Consider the following 18,790-nt stretch of genomic DNA (forward strand, 5'->3'; position numbering starts at 1 on the left):
CAACACCATTACCACTTTGTTCATCTCGCACTTGAACTTCAATGAACTTTATTTTTTTTGGCTTTGTGTGTTTTTCTTATGAAACTAGTATTTAATTTATGTTTATCTTGTGAATGTTGCTTTTCTGATACTATGTGCCCTGATGCTGCTACAAGCAATTTTTTTATTGCACCTCTGCATACATGTACTTGTGCATATAACAATAAACTCAACTTTGACTTTGAGCTAGCAGTGCCTGGTTCTTTGTCATTTTTATAAGTGACTTGGATGAGGAAGTGGAAGGGTGAGTTAGTAAGCTTGTACATGCCATGAAGGTTAATTGCTTGGATAGTGTACAAGGTTGTTGTGGGTTACAACAGGACAATGATCAGATGCAGAGCTGGGCTGAGAAGTGGCAGATGATGTTCTATCCGAAGACATATGAAGGGATACACCTTAAACAACTGAACTTGATTGCAAAATACAAGGTGAGTGGGAGGACTGTAACAGTGTGGAGTAACGAAAGATCTTTGGCTCCAAGTTCACAGGTCCCTCAAAACTGCCAAGCAAATTGATAGCTTGGTTAAGGTGTATGTGTGTTAGCCTTCACTAGTCAGGGGATTGAGCTCATGAGCTATGAGGTAATGTTGCAGCTTCATAAAACTCTGCTTAGACCACAATTGAAGAATTGTGTTAATTTCTAGTCACTTCATTATACGAATGTTGTGGAAGCTTTAGAAAGAGAACAAAGGAGATTTACTAGCATGAAGCTTGGATTAGAGAACATTTCTTAAGAGAAAAGGTTGAGCTAGCTGGGTTTTTCTATTTGGAATAAAAGAAGAACGAGAAGTGACTTGATAGAAGTGCATAAGAGACATAGATAATGTAGATAGCTAGCTCTTTGTCCCCCAGGATGGTAACAGCTAATGTAAGAGGACATACATTTTGAAGCTTTTAAACCCTTGGGTTCACTTTCAGGGACACTTCATCTCATGTTCTCAATATTTTTTTTCTTTTATATTTGCACATTTGTTTTCTTTTACCCATTGGTTGATTGTCTGCCCTATTGGTTGCTGCCTTTCACTGATTTTATTGCTTTTCTCAGATTTACAGGAAATGCACACAAGAAAACAAATCTCAGGGTTGTATATGGTGACATATATGTACTTTGATAATAAATTTATTTTGAACTTTTAAGGTGATTCGAGGAAAGTATGGGGGATGTTAGAGGTAGGCTTTTTTTTTTGCACAGAGAATGGTAAATACATGAAAGACACTGTCAGCGATTGTGGGGCCAGATACAACATGGACATTCAAGAGTTTCTTAGACGGATACCTGGATGAAAGAAAAATGGAAGACTATGTGAGAGGAAAAGGTTAGATTAATTTTGAAGCAGGTTAAAAGGTCAACACAACAGTGCGGACGGAAGATCCTGAACTGTGCTGGCATCGTCTGTTCTATGCTGCACTGCTACACTACTCTGTGGGTAGGTCAGCCAGTATGGAGGAGGTCTGGGCTGAGACTTGGACCCTGTGCCATTCAAGGACCAACAGTAAACTAGACATCTACCCAAACGGATTACGAGAGCCAGATATATGGATTGCTACAGATTTAAACAGAAACCTAACAACCTCACCATCAGAAACAATAGCTTACACTAGGGACCAATATTTCCTTATGACGTAGCAGAGGACACATCTCATCAAGTCTCTGCTGGTCCTCCAGTCCAATCCTATTCGTGCACTAATTTTTCCTATAATCTATTCTCCTACATTCCAATTAATTCCCACCTAATTCCACCCCTGACCTACACACTAGGGGAAATTTAAGTGAGACAATTAAGCTCCAAACCTACATGCCCTCAGGATGTGAGAGCCAACCGGATCAAACACTGGAAACTCATGTAGTCATAGGGAGAACGAACAAACTCCACACAGACAGTTCCTGTGGTCAGATTCGAACCTGGGTCACTGGCACTGTGAGGAAGCAGCAATATGCAAAACACCACAGTGCCACCCATAGTTTTTTTTATAAAAAAAACATAAAATGACAAGGGAAGACATCTGGCTCATTGGGTGAAGTTGGTGCCCAGTGGAGTGATTCCATTCTTCCCATTCTCCCTTCATAATTCCCTGCATTCCTGCAATTTACTGTCCTCCACATGTCTGTCAACTCCCCTTTAAGCAAAAAAAGAAAAGACTGGAGGACCTTAATCAGCTTCTGTGGGGCGAAAGGAAATGTTACAATTTTGGTTTCAGTCCCTGAATCAGGATTGAGAGTGGACAGGGCAAAAAGAAATCAGTACAAATTGGAGTAGAGGAGGAGGAGGAGGAGGAGTGAGACCAGGGCCTCCAAGTGATTGAAGTGGTGAAGAAGGAAATGGTGCCAGATAGGGAGGGGTTGGCATGGAGTTGGGAGGCAGAAGCAGTAGGAAGCTGACACGGGAAATAGGACAGATGGAGGGGAAGGGAGAGGGAACATGGAGACAAAGGCTGGAAGGTGCTAAGCAGCAACTCAAAAGCTATCAGTACCGGAATCTGATAGGGAACTATTAGGGGAGAGGTGAAGAGCAGATGGGAGAAGGGATCTGGTGGAAGACCTGAGGGTTGTAGGTAGAGGGTGTAAATGGGCGATGGAGGACCAGAGTGAAAACAGTAGTGGGAGGATCAGAGGTGGATCACAAGAGCAGTAAGGGGTGGTTGAGTACAGACAAAGTAATTGTTATCTGAAATTGGATTCCACAGTCTCTTGGGTCTCCATTTTACAATTCTCCTCCTGACACTCTTTGCTATTGTCCTCATATTCTCAATCCTGAGTTCACTACTGGTTACATAACGTACACCAGCAACAGTTCCCCACTTCCCTATGGAACATGCAAAGGTTTTCCTGTTTTGTGGATCATTGTGTGAGGGCAGGTACACTTGTCCAGACAGCACGCAGGTGGGGATGATTTGGATCTCCGCAACAGATGTGAATGATGATTACTGTTGGGACGAATCAAAAGCAATAAGATGGACGCACCCAGCAGTACACCACATTAACTGCAGGCACGCTGCAAGACTGGACACTGGGGGTGGTTCATCACCGTGGGACTGACCTGCAGGTGAGTTCTCAGGAAGGTCTTCCTCTTGGTGTAATCAAAGTTGTTCCTCATCAATAGGTAGAGGAGAGCAGAGGCTTCACTACGAGTCGAGTTCAGCTTTGAGGTGCAGCCCTTTAAGATTTCATAGCAAAATGTGGCGCAGATGTTGTCCCGTCCTTTGAAAAATATTGATGGGAACTGGAACACATAGAACAGAGAACAGTGCAGTGCAGGAGCAGAAGCTTCAGCTGACTGAATTCATGCTGACCATTGACACTAATCCCATAATAAATCCCTTTTCATTCCTCTCACCACTACTCCCAGATTCTCGCACTCAATGACACATGGGACAACTTACAGTGGCCCAATTCGCCTCCCAACTGCACTTTGGGATATGTGAGGAAACAGGCACACCTGAGGGAGAGCTTGTAGTCTGCAGCAGAGCATTCAAACCCCACACACTGGAGGTCAGGATCAAGCTTCCTTTATTTTGCTGAAGAACCAGACGAGGTGCTGAGCTCCCAGATTATTGCATGAAAGGAAGGCCGAGGGTCTCCCTCACAGAGATACCGTGAGAGTAAACAGAGAGAATAATTCCACTTATGGGGAAGAGTTTAATTAGAATCCAAATTCATGAGGAAATCACCAAGAAATCCCTTGGGGAATTCAGAAGAAAGGTTTTTAGTCAAAGCAAATGTGGAACTCACTTTCACTGATTACACATAACAGGAAGCTGAAGGGTATAGAGGGTTACACTGAGAGGGTTCAATGAGGAAAAACAGGGGACTGGAGTGGAGTAGAAATGCAGACGGAAGCCAACGAGCCCGAATGGTATTTTTCCACTATATCCTTAAGTAATGTAATGTCATTGTAGAGATACTGCAGGGCAGAGAGAGCACAGGGAACAACACAAGCTAACTCCATACATAGCTGCAAACTTTATGTGAAAAATTCCCATTGAACACAAAACCCAGACTCGTCATCAGCGACCTCTGGTACTTAAAATCAATATCTAGGAGCTCCAACTGGATCACCAAAAGGCAGTCGTGGTTGGCCTCAGGCTTGGTAACCAGTTTCAGCCTGAATCATCCTGGTCACCTCTTAGTTTCAGATCTCATGCTTTGGATGCTTTGCCAAAGGAAATGACCTCAGAGTGCAAAATCCCTCCAACATTTCAATGCCGTAAGTCAGATCACTCACTTCTCGTCTGCTGAGTCACGTCAAAGAAATCAACTTCCACCAGAACAACTGGATCACCATGCCATGAAAACTATTAGCACCGAGAGTCAAAGAAAACAGGAACAGGCCCTTCTACCCATCATGTCCATGCTGACTTGTTTGCTCATCTATGCTAATCCTAATTGCCTATATTCCTCCACGCTTTATCTCTAGTGATTGTATTTGATTTTATCACATCCTCTGGTGGCATATTCCAGGTATCAATCCTCTCCAGCATTGAGTACATATACAACGAGAGGCCATAAGATTTCAGATTAGAAATAGGCCATTTAACCCACTGAGTCGCTCCACTGTTTCAGCATGGCTAATCCATAAAACTATAAGATACCTGTCAAGTCACTTTTTATTGTCATTTCGACCATAACTGCTGCTACAGTACACGGTAAAGATGAGACAACCTATCTCAGGACTATGGTGCTACATGAAACAATACAAAAACTACACTGAACTACGTAAGACAACACAAAAACTACACTAGGCTACAGACCTACCCAGGACTGAGTAAAGTGCACAAAACATTGCAGGGATTACAATAAATAATAAACAAGACTCTAGGCACAGTAGAGGGCAGTAGGTTGGCGTCAGTCCAGGCTCTGGGTATTGAGGAATCTGATGGCTTGGGGGAAGAAACTGTTACATAGTCTGGTCATGAGAGCCCGAATGCTTCGGTGCCTTTTTCCAGATGGCAGGAGGGAGAAGCGTTTGTATGAGGGGTGCATGAGGTCCTTTATAATGCTGTTTGCTTTACGGATGCAGCTTGTGGTGTAAATGTCTGTAATGGCGGGAAGAGAGACCCCGATGATCTTCTCAGCTGACCACAGGGTTGCAGGGTTTTGTGATCCGAGATGGTGCAATTTCCGAACCAGGCAGTGATGCAGCTGCTCGGGATGCTCTCAATACAACCTCTGTAGAATGTGGTGAGGATGCGGGGTGGGAGGTGGACTATTCTCACCCTTCGCAGAAAGTAGAGACACTGCTGGGCTTTCTTTGCTATGGAACTGGTGTTGAGGGACCAGGTGAGATTCTCCACCAGGTGAACACAAAGAAATTTGGTCCTCCTAATGATCTCTACAGAGCAATCGTCAATGTTCAGCGGAGATTGATCGCTCCATGTCCTCCTGAATATCCTGAGTATTAGGATATTGAGACCATTAGCAGGTGGGCACCTTACCCTAAGGAGGTGGTGGTAGATCATGTTCCTGAACAACTGGTGATTGCTTGGAATAACCAGGTGATTGGTTAGAAAGCATCAGAAGTAACCGATGAGGGAGACAGAAAAAAATACATTCTGGAACACAAACAGGAAGTTGGAGGACCTCCACAGACCAGGTAGCATCTGGGGGGGGGCGGGGAGGGGGGGGGAATGGGCAGCTGATGTTTCAGCTTGAGACCATTCATCTGCAGAGAAAGAGTAGCGGGGATACAAGAGGAGTCAGAAAGGGCAGGGCTAATGCTGATGAGAAATATGTGGATAGAGGTAAGGGAAGGTGATTGGCAGATGGAGGAGGGCACAATCGAAATAGTGACAGAGACTGGGATATGATAGGTGGAGGTGACAAAGAGCTGGGAAAGATGGATTCTGACAGGAAGGGCTGCGAGCAAACAAGGAAGGTGTAGAGGGCAGTCATCCATGGCTTCTGGTTAGAGTGTGTAGTGATGGTCTTGGCCACAGTGACGTCATCGATGCACTTACTGATGTAGCTAGTCACTGATGTCGTGTACTCCTCTAAGCTGGTTGCAGCCTCCCTGAACATGTGCCAGTCAGTGTGCTCAGAGCAGTCTTATAGGAGCAGAGGTAGGCCATTCGGCCCATCGAGTCTGCTCTGCCATTCAATCATGTCTGAACCAATTCTTCCAGTCATCCCAACTCCCTGCCTTCTCCCCATACCCTTTGATGCCCTGGCTAATCAAGAACTTATCTATCTCTGCCTTAAATACACCCAATGACTTGGCCTCCACAGCCGCTTGTGGCAACAAATTCCACAGATTTACCACCCTCTGACTAAAGTAATTTCTCCGCATTTCTGTTCTAAAAGGATGTCCTTCAATCCCAAAGTCATCCCCTCTTGTCCTACACTCCCCTACTATGGGAGATAACTTTGCCATATCTAATCTGTTCAGACCTTTAAACATTCAGAATGTTTCTATGAGATTCCCCCCATTCTCCTGAACTTCAGGGAATACAGCCGAAGAGCTGCCAGACGTTCCTCATACCGTAACCCCTTCATTCCTGGAATCATTCTCGTGAATCTTCTCTGAACCCCCTCCAATGTCAGTATATCCTTTCTAAAATGAGGAGCCCAAAACTGCACACAATACTCCAAGTGTGGTCTCACAAGTGCCTTACAGAGCCTCAACATCACATCCCTGCTCCTATATTCTATACCTCTAGAAATGAATAGCAACATTGCATTCGCCTTCTTCACCGCCGACTCAACCTGGAGGTTAACCTTTAGGGTATCCTGCACAAGGACTCCCAAGTCCCTTTGCAAGTCTGCATTTTGAATTCTCTCTCAATCTAAATAATATTCTGCCCGTTTATGTGTTCCACCAATTGCATATCCATACACTTTCTAACATTGTATTTCATTTGCTACTTCTTTGCTCATTCCCCTAAACTATCTAAGTCACTCTGCAAGCTCTCTGTTTCCTCAACACTACCGACTCCTCCACCTATCTTTGTATCATCGGCAAATTTAGCCACAAATCCATTAATCCCATAGTCCAGATCATTGACATACATTGTAAAAAGCAGTGGTCCCAACACTGACCCCTGTGGAACTCCACTTGTAACCAGCAGCAAGCCAGAATAGGATCCCTTTATTCCCACTCTCTGCTTTCTGCCGACCAGCCAATGCTCCACCCATGTTAGTAACTTCCCTGTAATTCCATGGGCTCTTACCTTGCTAAGTAGACTCATGTGCGGCACCTTGTCAAAGGCCTTCTGAAAATCCAAGTACACCCCATCCACTGCATCTCCTTTGTCTACTCTACGTAATTTCCTCAAAAAATTGCAGTAGGTTAGTCAGGCAGGATTTTCCTTTCAGGAACCCATGCTGGCTTTGGCCTATCTTGTCATGTGCCTCAACGTACTCCATAATCTCATCCCTAACTATTGGTTCCAACAAATTTCCAACTACTGATGTCAGGCTAACAGGTCTATAGTTTCCTTTCTGCTGCCTCCCACCCTTCTTAAATAGTAGTGTAACATTTGCAATTTTCCAGTCATCTGGTACAATGCCAGAATCTATCGGTTCTTGAAAGATCATTGTTAATGCCTCTGCAATCTCTCCAGCTACTTCCTTCAGAACCTAAGGGTGCATTCCATCAGGTCCAGGAGATTTAGCCACCCTCAGACCATTAAGCTTCCTGAGCACCTTCTCAGTCGTAATTTTCACTGCACATACTTCACTTCCCTGACACTCTTAATGTCTGGTATACTGCAGATGTCTTCCACTGTGAAGACATGCAAAATGTGCATTCAGTTCCTCTGCCATCTCTGCGTCTCTCATTGCAATCTATATCTACTCTCAACTCTCTTTTACCCTTTATATATTTAAAAAAGCTTTTAGTATTTTCTTTGATAATAGTCACCAGCTTCCTCTTATAATCCATCTTTTCCTTTCTAGTGACCTTCTGCGTTTCCTTCCGCAAGTTTTTAAAAGCTTCCCAATCCTCTATCTTGCCATTAGCTTTGCCTTCATTGTACGCCCTCTCTTTTGCTTTTACTTTGGCTCTGACTTCACTTATCAGCCACGGTAGTGTCCTTCTTCCATTTGAAAATTTCTTCTTATTTGAAATAGATCTATCTTGCACTTACTTCATTTTTCGCAGAAACTCCAGCCATTTCTGCTCTGCTGTCTTCCTGCTAGTGTCCCTTTCCAGTCAACCTTGGCCAGTTTCCCTCTCATGGCATTTTAATTTCCTTTACTCCACTGAAATACTGACACATTCAATTTTATTTTTTCCCTCTCAAATTTCAATGTGAACTTGATCATACTGTAATCACTGTATGTACCCTAAAGGTTTCTTAACCATAAGCTCTCTTATCACCTCCAGATCATTGCACAACACCCAATCCAGTACAGCCGATCCCCTAGTGGGCTCAACAACAAGCAGTTCCAAAGAGCTATCCCTTAGACATTCTCTCTCTTGATGACCAGTACTGGCCTGGTTTTCCCAATCCACTGTCATGTTAAAATCCCCAACGATTATCATGACATGGCCCTTCTGACACACCTTTTCTATCTCCTGCTGTAATTTGTAATCCACATCCCGGCACTGTTTGGAGGCCTGTATACAACTGCCATTAAGGTCCTCTTACCCTTACCATTTCTTAACTCAACCCATAGAGACTCTACACCTTCCTATGTCATCTCTTTCTAATGATTCATTATCATTTCTTCTACACAGGGCCACACCACCCCCTTTGCCTACTAACCTATCTTTCTGATACACTGTATATCCTTGGACAGTCAGTTCCCAATGGCAGCTATCCTTTAGCCAAATTTCAGAGATGGCCACAACGTCATACTTGCCAATCTGTAGCCGAATTTCCATTTTCCTTCTCAGCCCTAATCTCCTGTCTTCTCCCCATATCCCTTCATATCCTAACCAATCAAGAATCCATCAACCTCTGCCTCAAATATCTGTGAAGACTTGGCCTCCACAGCTGTCTGTGGCAACAAATTTCACAGATTCACCACCCTATGGCTAAATAAATTCCTCCTGATCTCCATTCTTAGAGGAGAACTGTCTATTCTGAAGCTGTGCCCTCTGCTGCTAGACTCTCCCACCATAAGAAGCATCTCTCCACATCCACTCTATCGAGACCTTTCAACATTTGATAGATTTCAATTAGGTCATCCCTCATTCTTCGGAATTCTAGTGAATACAGGCACAGAGCCAGCAAGCCCTCTTCATATAACAAGCCATTCAATCCTGGAATCATTTTCATGAACCTCCTTTGAACCCTCCCCAGTGTCAGCACATCCTTCCAAAACTGCTCATGATGCTCCAAGTAAGGCCTCACCAGTACTTAATAAATTCTCAACGTTACATCCTCCCTTTTATATTCTAGTCCTCTTGAAATGGATGATAACATCATATTTGCCTTCCTCACCAACCTTCAAATTAACCTTTAGGGAATCTTGCACAAAGACTCCAAAGTCCATGCCTCAGGTTTTTGAATTTTCTCTCCATTTAGAAAATAGTCTACCCTTTAATTTCTTCTACCAAAGTGCATGACCATAATTTTCTGACTCTGTATTCCATCTGCTACTTCTTTGCCCATTCTCCTAATCTAAGTTCTTCTGTAGCTTCCCTACTTCCTCAAATCTATCTTCCCCTCCACCTGTCTTAGTGTTGTCTACAAACTTGGCCACAAAGCCATCAACTCCATCACACAAGTCATTGACATATAATGTAAAAAGAAGCAGTTTTAACACAGACCCCTGTGGAACACCACAACTCACTGACAGTCAATCAGAAAAGGCTCCCCTTATTCCCACTCTTTGCCTCCTGCCAACCAGCCACTGCTTTATCCATGCTAGGATCTTTCCTGTAATTCCATTGGCTCTTAACTTGTTAAGCAGTTTTCCATGAGCTCTTAACTTGTTAAGCAGTTTTTGACACACTTCTGACCCCTGACACTCTCAAACTTCCAGAATACTGCTAGCGTCTTCCACAGTGAAGACATGCAAAATACTTATTCAGTTCACCTGCTATTTCTATATTCCCCATTACTACCTCTCCAGTATCGTTTTCCAGCAGCCCGATATCTACTTCCACTTCTCTTTTACAATTTTTGTATCTGAAGAATTTTTTTGGTATTATCTTTAATATTATTGGCTAATTTACTTTGGTATTCTATCTTTTCCTTCTTAATGGCTTTTTTAGTTGCCTTCTGTTGGTTTTTAAAAAGCTTCCCAATCCTCTAACTTCCCGCTAATTTTTGCTCTATTACATGCCCAACCTTTGACTTCTCTTGTTAGCCATGGTTGTCTCATACTTCTTTTAGAATATTTCTTCCTTTTTACTAAGTATATATCCTGTGCCTTCTAAATTACTTCCAGAAAGCTACCACAAAGAAGCAGCATCCATCATCAAGGGCCCCCACCACACAGGCCATGCTCTCTTCTTGCCATTACCATCCGATAGGAGGTACAGGAGCCTTGGATCCCACAGCACCATGTTTTGAAACAGTTATTACTATCAAGCTCCTGAACCAGCAATGATAACTTGGCTCACCTCAACTCTGAACTGATTCCACAATCTACAGATTCACTTTCAAGGACTCCACTGCTCATGTTCTCAGTATTACTTATGCACTTTTTAATTTGCTCAATTTGTCTTCTTCTGCTAAAAGGATGTCTCTGATCGCTTGCATGACATTCTGAAGTGGGAGGGTGACCAGCCAGATGTCGTGGTGCACATCGATACCAATGACATAGCAAGGAAGTGTGAGGAGGTCCTGGACAGTGAGTATAGAGAGCTTGGTAGGAAGCTGAAAAGCAGGACCTCCAGGGTGGTAATTTCAGGATTGCTACTGTGCTAGGTGCCAGTGAGGGTAGGAATAGGATGCTCTGGAGGATGAACAAGTGTCTGAGGAACTGGTGTAGGGGGCAGGGTTTCAGATTTCAAGATCATTGGGACCTCTTCTGGGGCAGGTGGGAACTGTACAAGAGAGACGGGTTACACTTGAACTACAGCGGGACCAATATTCTTTCAGGGAGGTTTGTTAGTGCTATTGCGGAGGCTTTAAACTAGATTTGCAGGGGGATGGGAACCAGAGTGCCAGAGCTGACAGTGTGGCTGGGGTGAAAATAAATGATGTTAAAAGTTCAAGTAAATCCACTAATAGAAAGGTTGTGAGTGGTGGTAAAAATCTTCTGAGGTGTATATATTTCAATGCTAGGAGTATTGCGGGGAAGGCGGATGAGTTGAGGGGGTGGGTTGACACGTGGAATTATGACGTTATAGCAATTAGTGAAACTTGGCTACAGGACGGGCAGGACTGGCAGCTTAATATTCCAGGGTTCCGATGTTTCAGATGTGATCGAGGCAGAGGAATGAAAGGTGGGGGAGTAGCATTGCTTGTTGGGGAAAATATTACAGCAGTGCTCAGGCAGGACAGATTGGAGGGCTTGTCTACTGAGTCCTTATGGGTGGAGCTGAGAAACAGGAAAGGTATGGCCATATTAGTGGGATTGTATTACAGACCACCCAATAGTCAACGAGAATTGGAAGAGCAAATCTGTAGAGAGATAGCAGGCAACTGTAGGAAACATAAAGTTGTGGTGGTAAGGGATTTTAATTTTCCATATATTGATTGGGACTCCCATACTGTTAGGGGTTAGATGGTTTAGAGTTTGTAAAATGTGTTCAGGAAAGTTTTCTAAATCAATATATAGAGGGACCAACTAGAGGGGATGCAATATTGGATCTCCTGTTAGGAAACGAGTTAGGACAAGTGACGGAAGTCTGTGTAGGGGAGCACTTTGGTTCCAGTGATCATAACACTATTAGTTTCAACTTGATCATGGACAAGGATAGATCTGGTCCTAGGGTCGAGGTTCTGAACTGGAAGAAGGCCAAATTTGAAGAAATGAGAAAGGATCTAAAAAGCGTGGATTGGGACAGGTTGTTCTCTGGCAAAGGTGTGATCGGTAGGTGGGAAGCCTTCAAAGGAGAAATTTTGAGAGTGCAGAGTTTGTATGTTCCTGTCAGGATTAAAGGCAAAGTGAATAGGAATAAGGAACCTTGGTTCTCAAGGGATATTGCAACTCTGATAAAGAAGAAGAGGGAGTTGTATGACATGTATAGGAAACAGGGAGTAAATAAGGTGCTTGAGGAGTATAAGAAGTGCAAGAAAATACTTCAGAAAGAAATCAGGAGGGCTAAAAGAAGACATGAGGTTGCCTTGGCAGCCAAAGTGAAGGATAATCCAAAGAACTTTTACAGGTATATTAAGAGCAAAAGGATTGTAAGGGATAAAATTGGTCCTCTTGAAGATCAGCGTGGTCGGCTAGGTGCGGAACCAAAGGAAATGGGGGAGATCTTAAATAGGTTTTTTGCATTTGTATTTACTAAGGAAACTGGCATGAAGTCTATGGAGTTAAGGGAAACACGTAGTGAGATCATGGAAACTGTACAGATTGAAAAGGAGGAGGTGCTTGCTGTCTTGAGGAAAATTAAAGTGGATAAATCCCCGGGATCTGACAGGGTGTTCCGTCGGACCTTGAAGGAGACTAGTGTTGAAATTACAGGGGCCCTGGCAGAAATACATAAAATGTTGCTCTCTACAGGTGAGGTGCCGGAGGATTGGAGAGTGGCTCATGTTGTTCCGTTGTTTAAAAAAGGATCGAAAAGTAATCCGGGAAATTATAGGCCGGTAAGTTTAACGTCGGTAGTAGGTAAGTTATTGGAGGGAGTACTAAGAGACAGAATCTACAAGCATTTGGATAGACAGGGACTTATTAGGGAGAGTCAACATGGCTTTGTGTGTGGTAGATCATGTTTGACCAATCTCTTGGAGTTTTTCGACGAGGTTACCAGGAAAGTGGATGAAGGGAAGGCAGTGGATATTGTCTACATGGACTTCAGTAAGGCCTTTGACAAGGTCCCGCATGGGAGGTTAGTTAGGAAAATTTAGTCACTAGGTATACATGGAGAGGTGGTAAATTGGATTAGACATTGGCTCAATGGTAGAAGCCAAAGAGTGGTAGTAGAGAATTGCTTCTCTGAGTGGAGGCCTGTGACTGGTGGTGTGCCACAGGGATCAGTGCTGGGTCCATTGTTATTTGTCATCTATATCAATGATCTGGATGATAATGTGGTAAATTGGATCAGCAAATTTGCTGATGATACAAAGATTGGAGGTGTAGTAGACAGTGAGGAAGGTTTTCAGAGCCTGCAGACGGACTTGGACCAGCTGGAAAAATGGGCGGAAAAATGGCAGATGGAGTTTAATACAGACAAGTGTGAGGTATTGCACGTAGGAAGGACAAACCAAGGTAGAACATACAGGGTTAATGGTAAGGCACTGAGGAGTGCAGTAGAACAGAGGGATCTGGGAATACAGATACAAAATTCCCTAAAAGTGGCGACACAGGTAGATAGGGTCGTAAAGAGAGCTTTTGGTACATTGGCCTTTATTAATCAAAGTATTGAGTATAAGAGCTGGAATGTTATGATGAGGTTGTATAAGGCATTGGTGAGGCTGAATCTGGAGTATTGTGTTCAGTTTTGGTCACCAAATTACAGGAAGGATATAAATAAGGTTGAAAGAGTGCAGAGAAGGTTTACAAGGATGTTGCCGGGACTTGAGAAACTCAGTTACAGAGAAAGGTTGAATAGGTTGGGACTTTATTCCCTGGAGCGTAGAAGAATGAGGGGAGATTTGATAGAGGTATATAAAATTATGATGGGTATAGATAGAGTGAATGCAAGCAGGCTTTTTCCACTGAGGCAAAGGGAGAAAAAAACCAGAGGACATGGGTTAAGGGTGAGGGGGGGAAAGTTTAAAGGGAACATTAGGGGGGTCTTCTTCACACAGAGAGTGGTGGGAGTATGGAATGAGCTGCCAGACGAGGTGGTAAATGCGGGTTCTTTTTTAACATTTAAGAATAAATTGGACAGATACATGGATGGGAGGTGTATGGACGGATATAGTCCGTGTGCAGGTCAGTGGGATTAGGCAGAAAATGGTCGGCACAGCCAAGAAGGGCCAAAAGGCCTGTTTCTGTGCTATAGTTTTTCTATGGTTTCTATGGTTTGTCAGTCTTTATATATGCATACTTCTTCACAAATTCCCTTGTGTTTCTTTACTTTCCTGTAAATATCTGCAAGAAAATGAATCTCACGATAATGAGACTGAATTTGATGGCAGTGAGAAAGAATCTCACAGTAGTATATGGTGACATAAACATACTTCGATAATAAATTTAATTTGACTTTTTTGAACTTTTTGATTGTACTGAAATTTTTCCTCTGATATCCCCTTCCTCTCACTTTGGATCTCTTGATACTCCCACCATGCTATCTTCTATGTCTGCCACTCGTAATCTTATATCCTCTGTCAGGTCACCTTTCAGCCTCCTTCACTCCAGGGAAAATAAGTCCATCCTATTTTTTTAAACAAATAAACCTTATTCATGAAAAATATTATTTACAAGAATAAACTGTTCAATGCCTTTTCATTTTTTACATTCTGTACTGTTCTGATAGCATTGTCGCCACTGGTACGGCAGCCTGGGGTGGTAACCTGCTACAATAATAATTGAGAGGTTTCCTTCCTCAACCTGGGCCCTCGCTCTCCTGTGGGAGAGGAACCCTACCTGTATACCTTTCCCACCGGGCTCTTGCCTTGGCTGCACCGAGCTTCAGTATGTCCCTGAGCAGTACTCCTGCAGCCTCCACGGACATCTCGATGTGCTGGCAGACCAAGGAGCATCTTTCACTGAGCTGATGATCTGCCAGAGCACTTGATGTTTCTTTCTCCCCACGCGAGTCCCTGGGAACAGCCCATATATCAGAGTATTCTCTGCCATGCAGCTGCTCATGCCAAACCGTGACACAGGCCCTTTCACCTTTCTCCACACCCTCTTTGCAAACCCACAGTCTGCAAAGAGGTGAGCTACCGTCTGTTCCCCACTGTAGTCATCCTGTGAGCAGCACTGTGGAGTGATGCTCCAGACACACCGGAAGGATCTCACTGGGAGTGCCCACCTCTCTGCCAGTCAGGCAAGGTCTTGGTGCTTGCTGGTGAGGCCTGGAGATGAGGCACTTTGCCAGATGGTCTGGACAAGCTGCCCTGGCACAGCCCACTGTGTCCATCGAGTCCTTAGCCTGCAGGACGTTTCATGCTGACCACTGCTTGATGGATTTGGTCGAAGGTGTTGGTTTGGAAGAACTTTTCTCACAAAGGACAGGTAGCGTGGCAACATGCAGCTGACTGGGAAGTTGCACGGCAACAGAGCCAGACCCATCTTTCGCACCACCGAGGACAGATAGAACCCTGGCACATTGTGCTATTTGGTGCCCGCGTACTTAAGGTCCATGCACAGCCTGATGCCACCACACACAAAAGTGTTCATCAGGGTGAGGGTGACACCGGGTACATTTTTGCCCCCAGTAACCAGGGAGTTGAGCATTGTGACCCAACTGACCCACTCCATCTTGGATCCCCAGTTGAATCTGAAGATGGGTCAGGCAATTTCCAAGCTGGAGGAGCAGAGGATAGGCCACACCTGCACCAAGTACAGCAGCCCTGAGACACCTGACAACGAGGTCCATTCCAGCTATTGATGGGGAGCAGCTTCCCTACAGTTGTAACTACCTCCATTACTGAGGTACTCTATACAGGCACCATTCTGGTGAATCTTCCCTGCACTCTCTCAGCTCAAGCACCTTCCTTCTATAGTCTGGTGACCAGAGCTCCTGCAATATCCCAATTGCAATCTAAACAATATTTTCCAAAGGTGTGTATGTCCTTGGTTATCACTGCACCAAATGGAACAGGGATGATCAGATTACCTTGCTAATGAACGCCCGTAAAGATGCAAACACATGCTTCATGGCTGTTTCGGACTGCCCATTGGTCAGCAGGAGGAGGATGTCAAACACTTTCTTCATCAGTGGGTTGTGCCCGTCATCTTGAATGAGTTGATTCTGAGAGAGGTGCAGATTTCAAATTCAGCGGATAAGTATTAATCAAGCCTCCAACTTTTGCTGGTGGACTTTAATGTACAACCACTTGGGTCACTAACCCACCTTTCCACACAACACAATGGATGAACACTACGGGAAATAAAAACAAAACTGCAGGTATTGTAAATACAAAACAAAAACAGAGAATTCTGGAAAAACTGAGCCAGTCAGGCAGCATCTGTGAAAAGAGAAAAAAGGTCAATATTTTGGGTTTGTGACCCTTAACATTCTTCAATAACTGTTGCTTCCCTAATAGCACAGAAAACAGAACCATTGACCGCACCTCATTCCCACACCACTGCTCTCACCCCTTCTCCTCCTGGATAGTTCACTCGTCCTTATCTTCTGCCCTACTCAACATATTAGATGCATACCAGAACTGAATGTGTATTTTTTTTTGAGCAAAACATATATAACAAAACAAGTACTGCTGACCTTGAAGTTCTGAATGAAGTAAGTAACGAAGTCCAACACTGTGAGACACACTTCAGTGGCTAGGTTCCCTTCCAACAACGACTGGTGGCTAATGTCTGCTTCACTGATTCCAGAACCTGTGCAAGGACCAGCAGCAAAACAGCCATTTCAAATCAAAAGGTGTCTCCAGTTTCTCAAAGTAAAATCACAACAGTGAGGACGCCATGTCACATTAGAATACAGGCTGTTCAAACCAGAGTACTCTGCAGTAAGTGGGCTGGCTGAAGGACCTGATTTTATGTCACATAACTCCACGAGTTAGAAAAGGTTTTCCCCACATTCAACTATATCATGTTTAATCTTCTACCTCAGCTCCTTTTTCTTGCTGTACACCAAATCTACTGGCATCTGTCAAGAATGCAGTGACAAAGCCTTCACAACCTTTTGGAGCAGAAAATCTCAATGATTCTGCACTCTGTGAATAAACTCCCCTCCATCTCCATCCTAAATGGTCTCCTTATTTTGAGACCATTTTTCCTCAGCCAGGGGAATGCCCTCCCTCAGTTAATTTCTCTATATGTTTCTTTGAAGTCACATCTCATTTCTCTAAGCTTTGGAGAACAGAGGTCAGCCTACTTAATGTCTCCTCATTCACCACCCCAAGCAACAATCCTTGGCACTCCTCTACAATATTTATATCCTTCTTTAGTTAAGATGATCAAAACACAACATGCTGGTCACATTGAAAATCGTACCAAGTCCAGGGTTTCAGCACTTGCTTTCCTTCATGAAGACACATACAGATATTCATTTAGGGTGTCATCCATGTAATCAACCCTTCAATAACCACATCTTGGTGCCTAATCATTAAATAATCTGGGTGAACCAAACTGGCAAAGTTATGCATTTGAGATGCTTTGACATCATGACACCCTAGTTGGTAAGTGAGTGGGAGAGTCAAGGGCCTGAAGGCAGTTGATGGGAGAATAAAATGCTTTAGAGTAGAAACAGGTGCTTCACAATCAGAATTAATACCACTGATATACGTCATGAAATTTGTTTTTTGTGGCAGCAGTACAGTGAAAGACATAGCATTACTATAAATTACAGTAAGAAATTTACTAAAACACATGAAGTGAAAAAAGAGCAAAAGTGAGATAATGTTCATGGTCTGTTCAAAAATCTGATGGCAGAGGGGAAGAAACTGTTCCTGAAACGTTGAGAGTGTGTCTTCAGGCTTCTGTGCTTCCTCCCTGATAGTAGTAATGAGAAGAGGGTAATGAAGATCCTTAATGATAGTCAAGCATAAACTGACCATCATTAAAATGGGATTAGTTGTGCTGGGATGGGAATGACCATTAAAGGTGCCATAGAGTCTAAAAAGAGATATAGAATGTAAAGAATCGCTTTGTCCCATTGAGTTCATGCCAACCATCAACCATCTCATCACAGGATTAGAGGTGGAGAGGGTCAGCAACTTTAAATTTCTGAGTGTTTCTATTTCAGTGGACCAGTCCCAGACCCAGCATGCAAGTGCAATTGCGAAGAAAGCACAGCAGCGCCTCTCCTTCCTTAGGAGTCGTCAGAGATTCCACATGACATCTAAACTCTGACAAACTTCTACAGATGTGTTGTGGAGAGTGTATTGACTGGCTGTATCATGGCCTGGTGTGAAAACACCAGTGCTTTTGAATGGAAAATCCTACAGAAGGTAGTAAATTTGGCACAGTACATGACGGGTATAGCCCTCCCAACCACTGAGCACATCTACATGAAATGCCGTCGTAAGAAAGCAGTATTCATCATGAGGAACCCCCACCACCCCAGGTGCTGCCATCAGGTAGAATGGTGCAAGAGACTCAGGATTCGCACCACCAGGTTCAAAAACCGTTTCTACCCCTCAACCATTATGCTATTGAACAGAAGAGGATAACTACACTCACTTGCCCATCTATTGAGATTTTCCCAAAATCAATTATCTCACTTTAAGGGGACTCATTATGTTGTTATTTCATATTCTTGTTATTTATTGCTATTTATTTATATTTGTATTTGCTCAGCTTGTTGTTTTCTACACTCTAGTTGATCTTTCATTGACCCTGTTATAGTTACTATTCTAGATTTGCTGAGTATGTCAGCAGGAAAATGAATCTCAGGGTTATATATGCTGACATATATGTACTTTGAGAATAAAATTTACTTTGAACCCATTTTCCCTTATCCTACATCAATCCAGTTTTTTGTTTAATTATTTTCAACTCTCCCCAGATTCTGCCATTCTATCACCGACATTCACCAGGGGCAAATTTATTGGAGCTAATCAGCAGGTCAATTGGCAAATCAACGTGATTGAATGCAGGTCTCTG

The 18,790-nt window shown here is 43.5% G+C and overlaps 1 protein-coding gene across 4 annotated transcripts in view; it reads right to left on the minus strand.

Annotated features, from left to right (window-relative positions):
* dock11 (dedicator of cytokinesis 11) overlaps positions 1-18,790 on the minus strand; it is a 322,191-nt gene that overhangs the window by 102,347 nt on the left and 201,054 nt on the right. For all 4 annotated transcript variants that reach the window (XM_063060509.1, XM_063060507.1, XM_063060506.1 and 1 more), the window contains exons 39-41: positions 16,446-16,561; positions 15,837-15,971; positions 3,078-3,260 (exon numbers count right to left, since the gene is read on the minus strand). In XM_063060509.1, the coding sequence (XP_062916579.1) occupies positions 3,078-3,260; positions 15,837-15,971; positions 16,446-16,561 (434 nt within the window). The remainder of the gene's footprint in view (positions 1-3,077; positions 3,261-15,836; positions 15,972-16,445; positions 16,562-18,790) is intronic.

Source organism: Mobula hypostoma, chromosome 10 (assembly GCF_963921235.1).
Source record: "Mobula hypostoma chromosome 10, sMobHyp1.1, whole genome shotgun sequence".
Lineage (NCBI taxonomy): Eukaryota > Metazoa > Chordata > Chondrichthyes > Myliobatiformes > Myliobatidae > Mobula > Mobula hypostoma.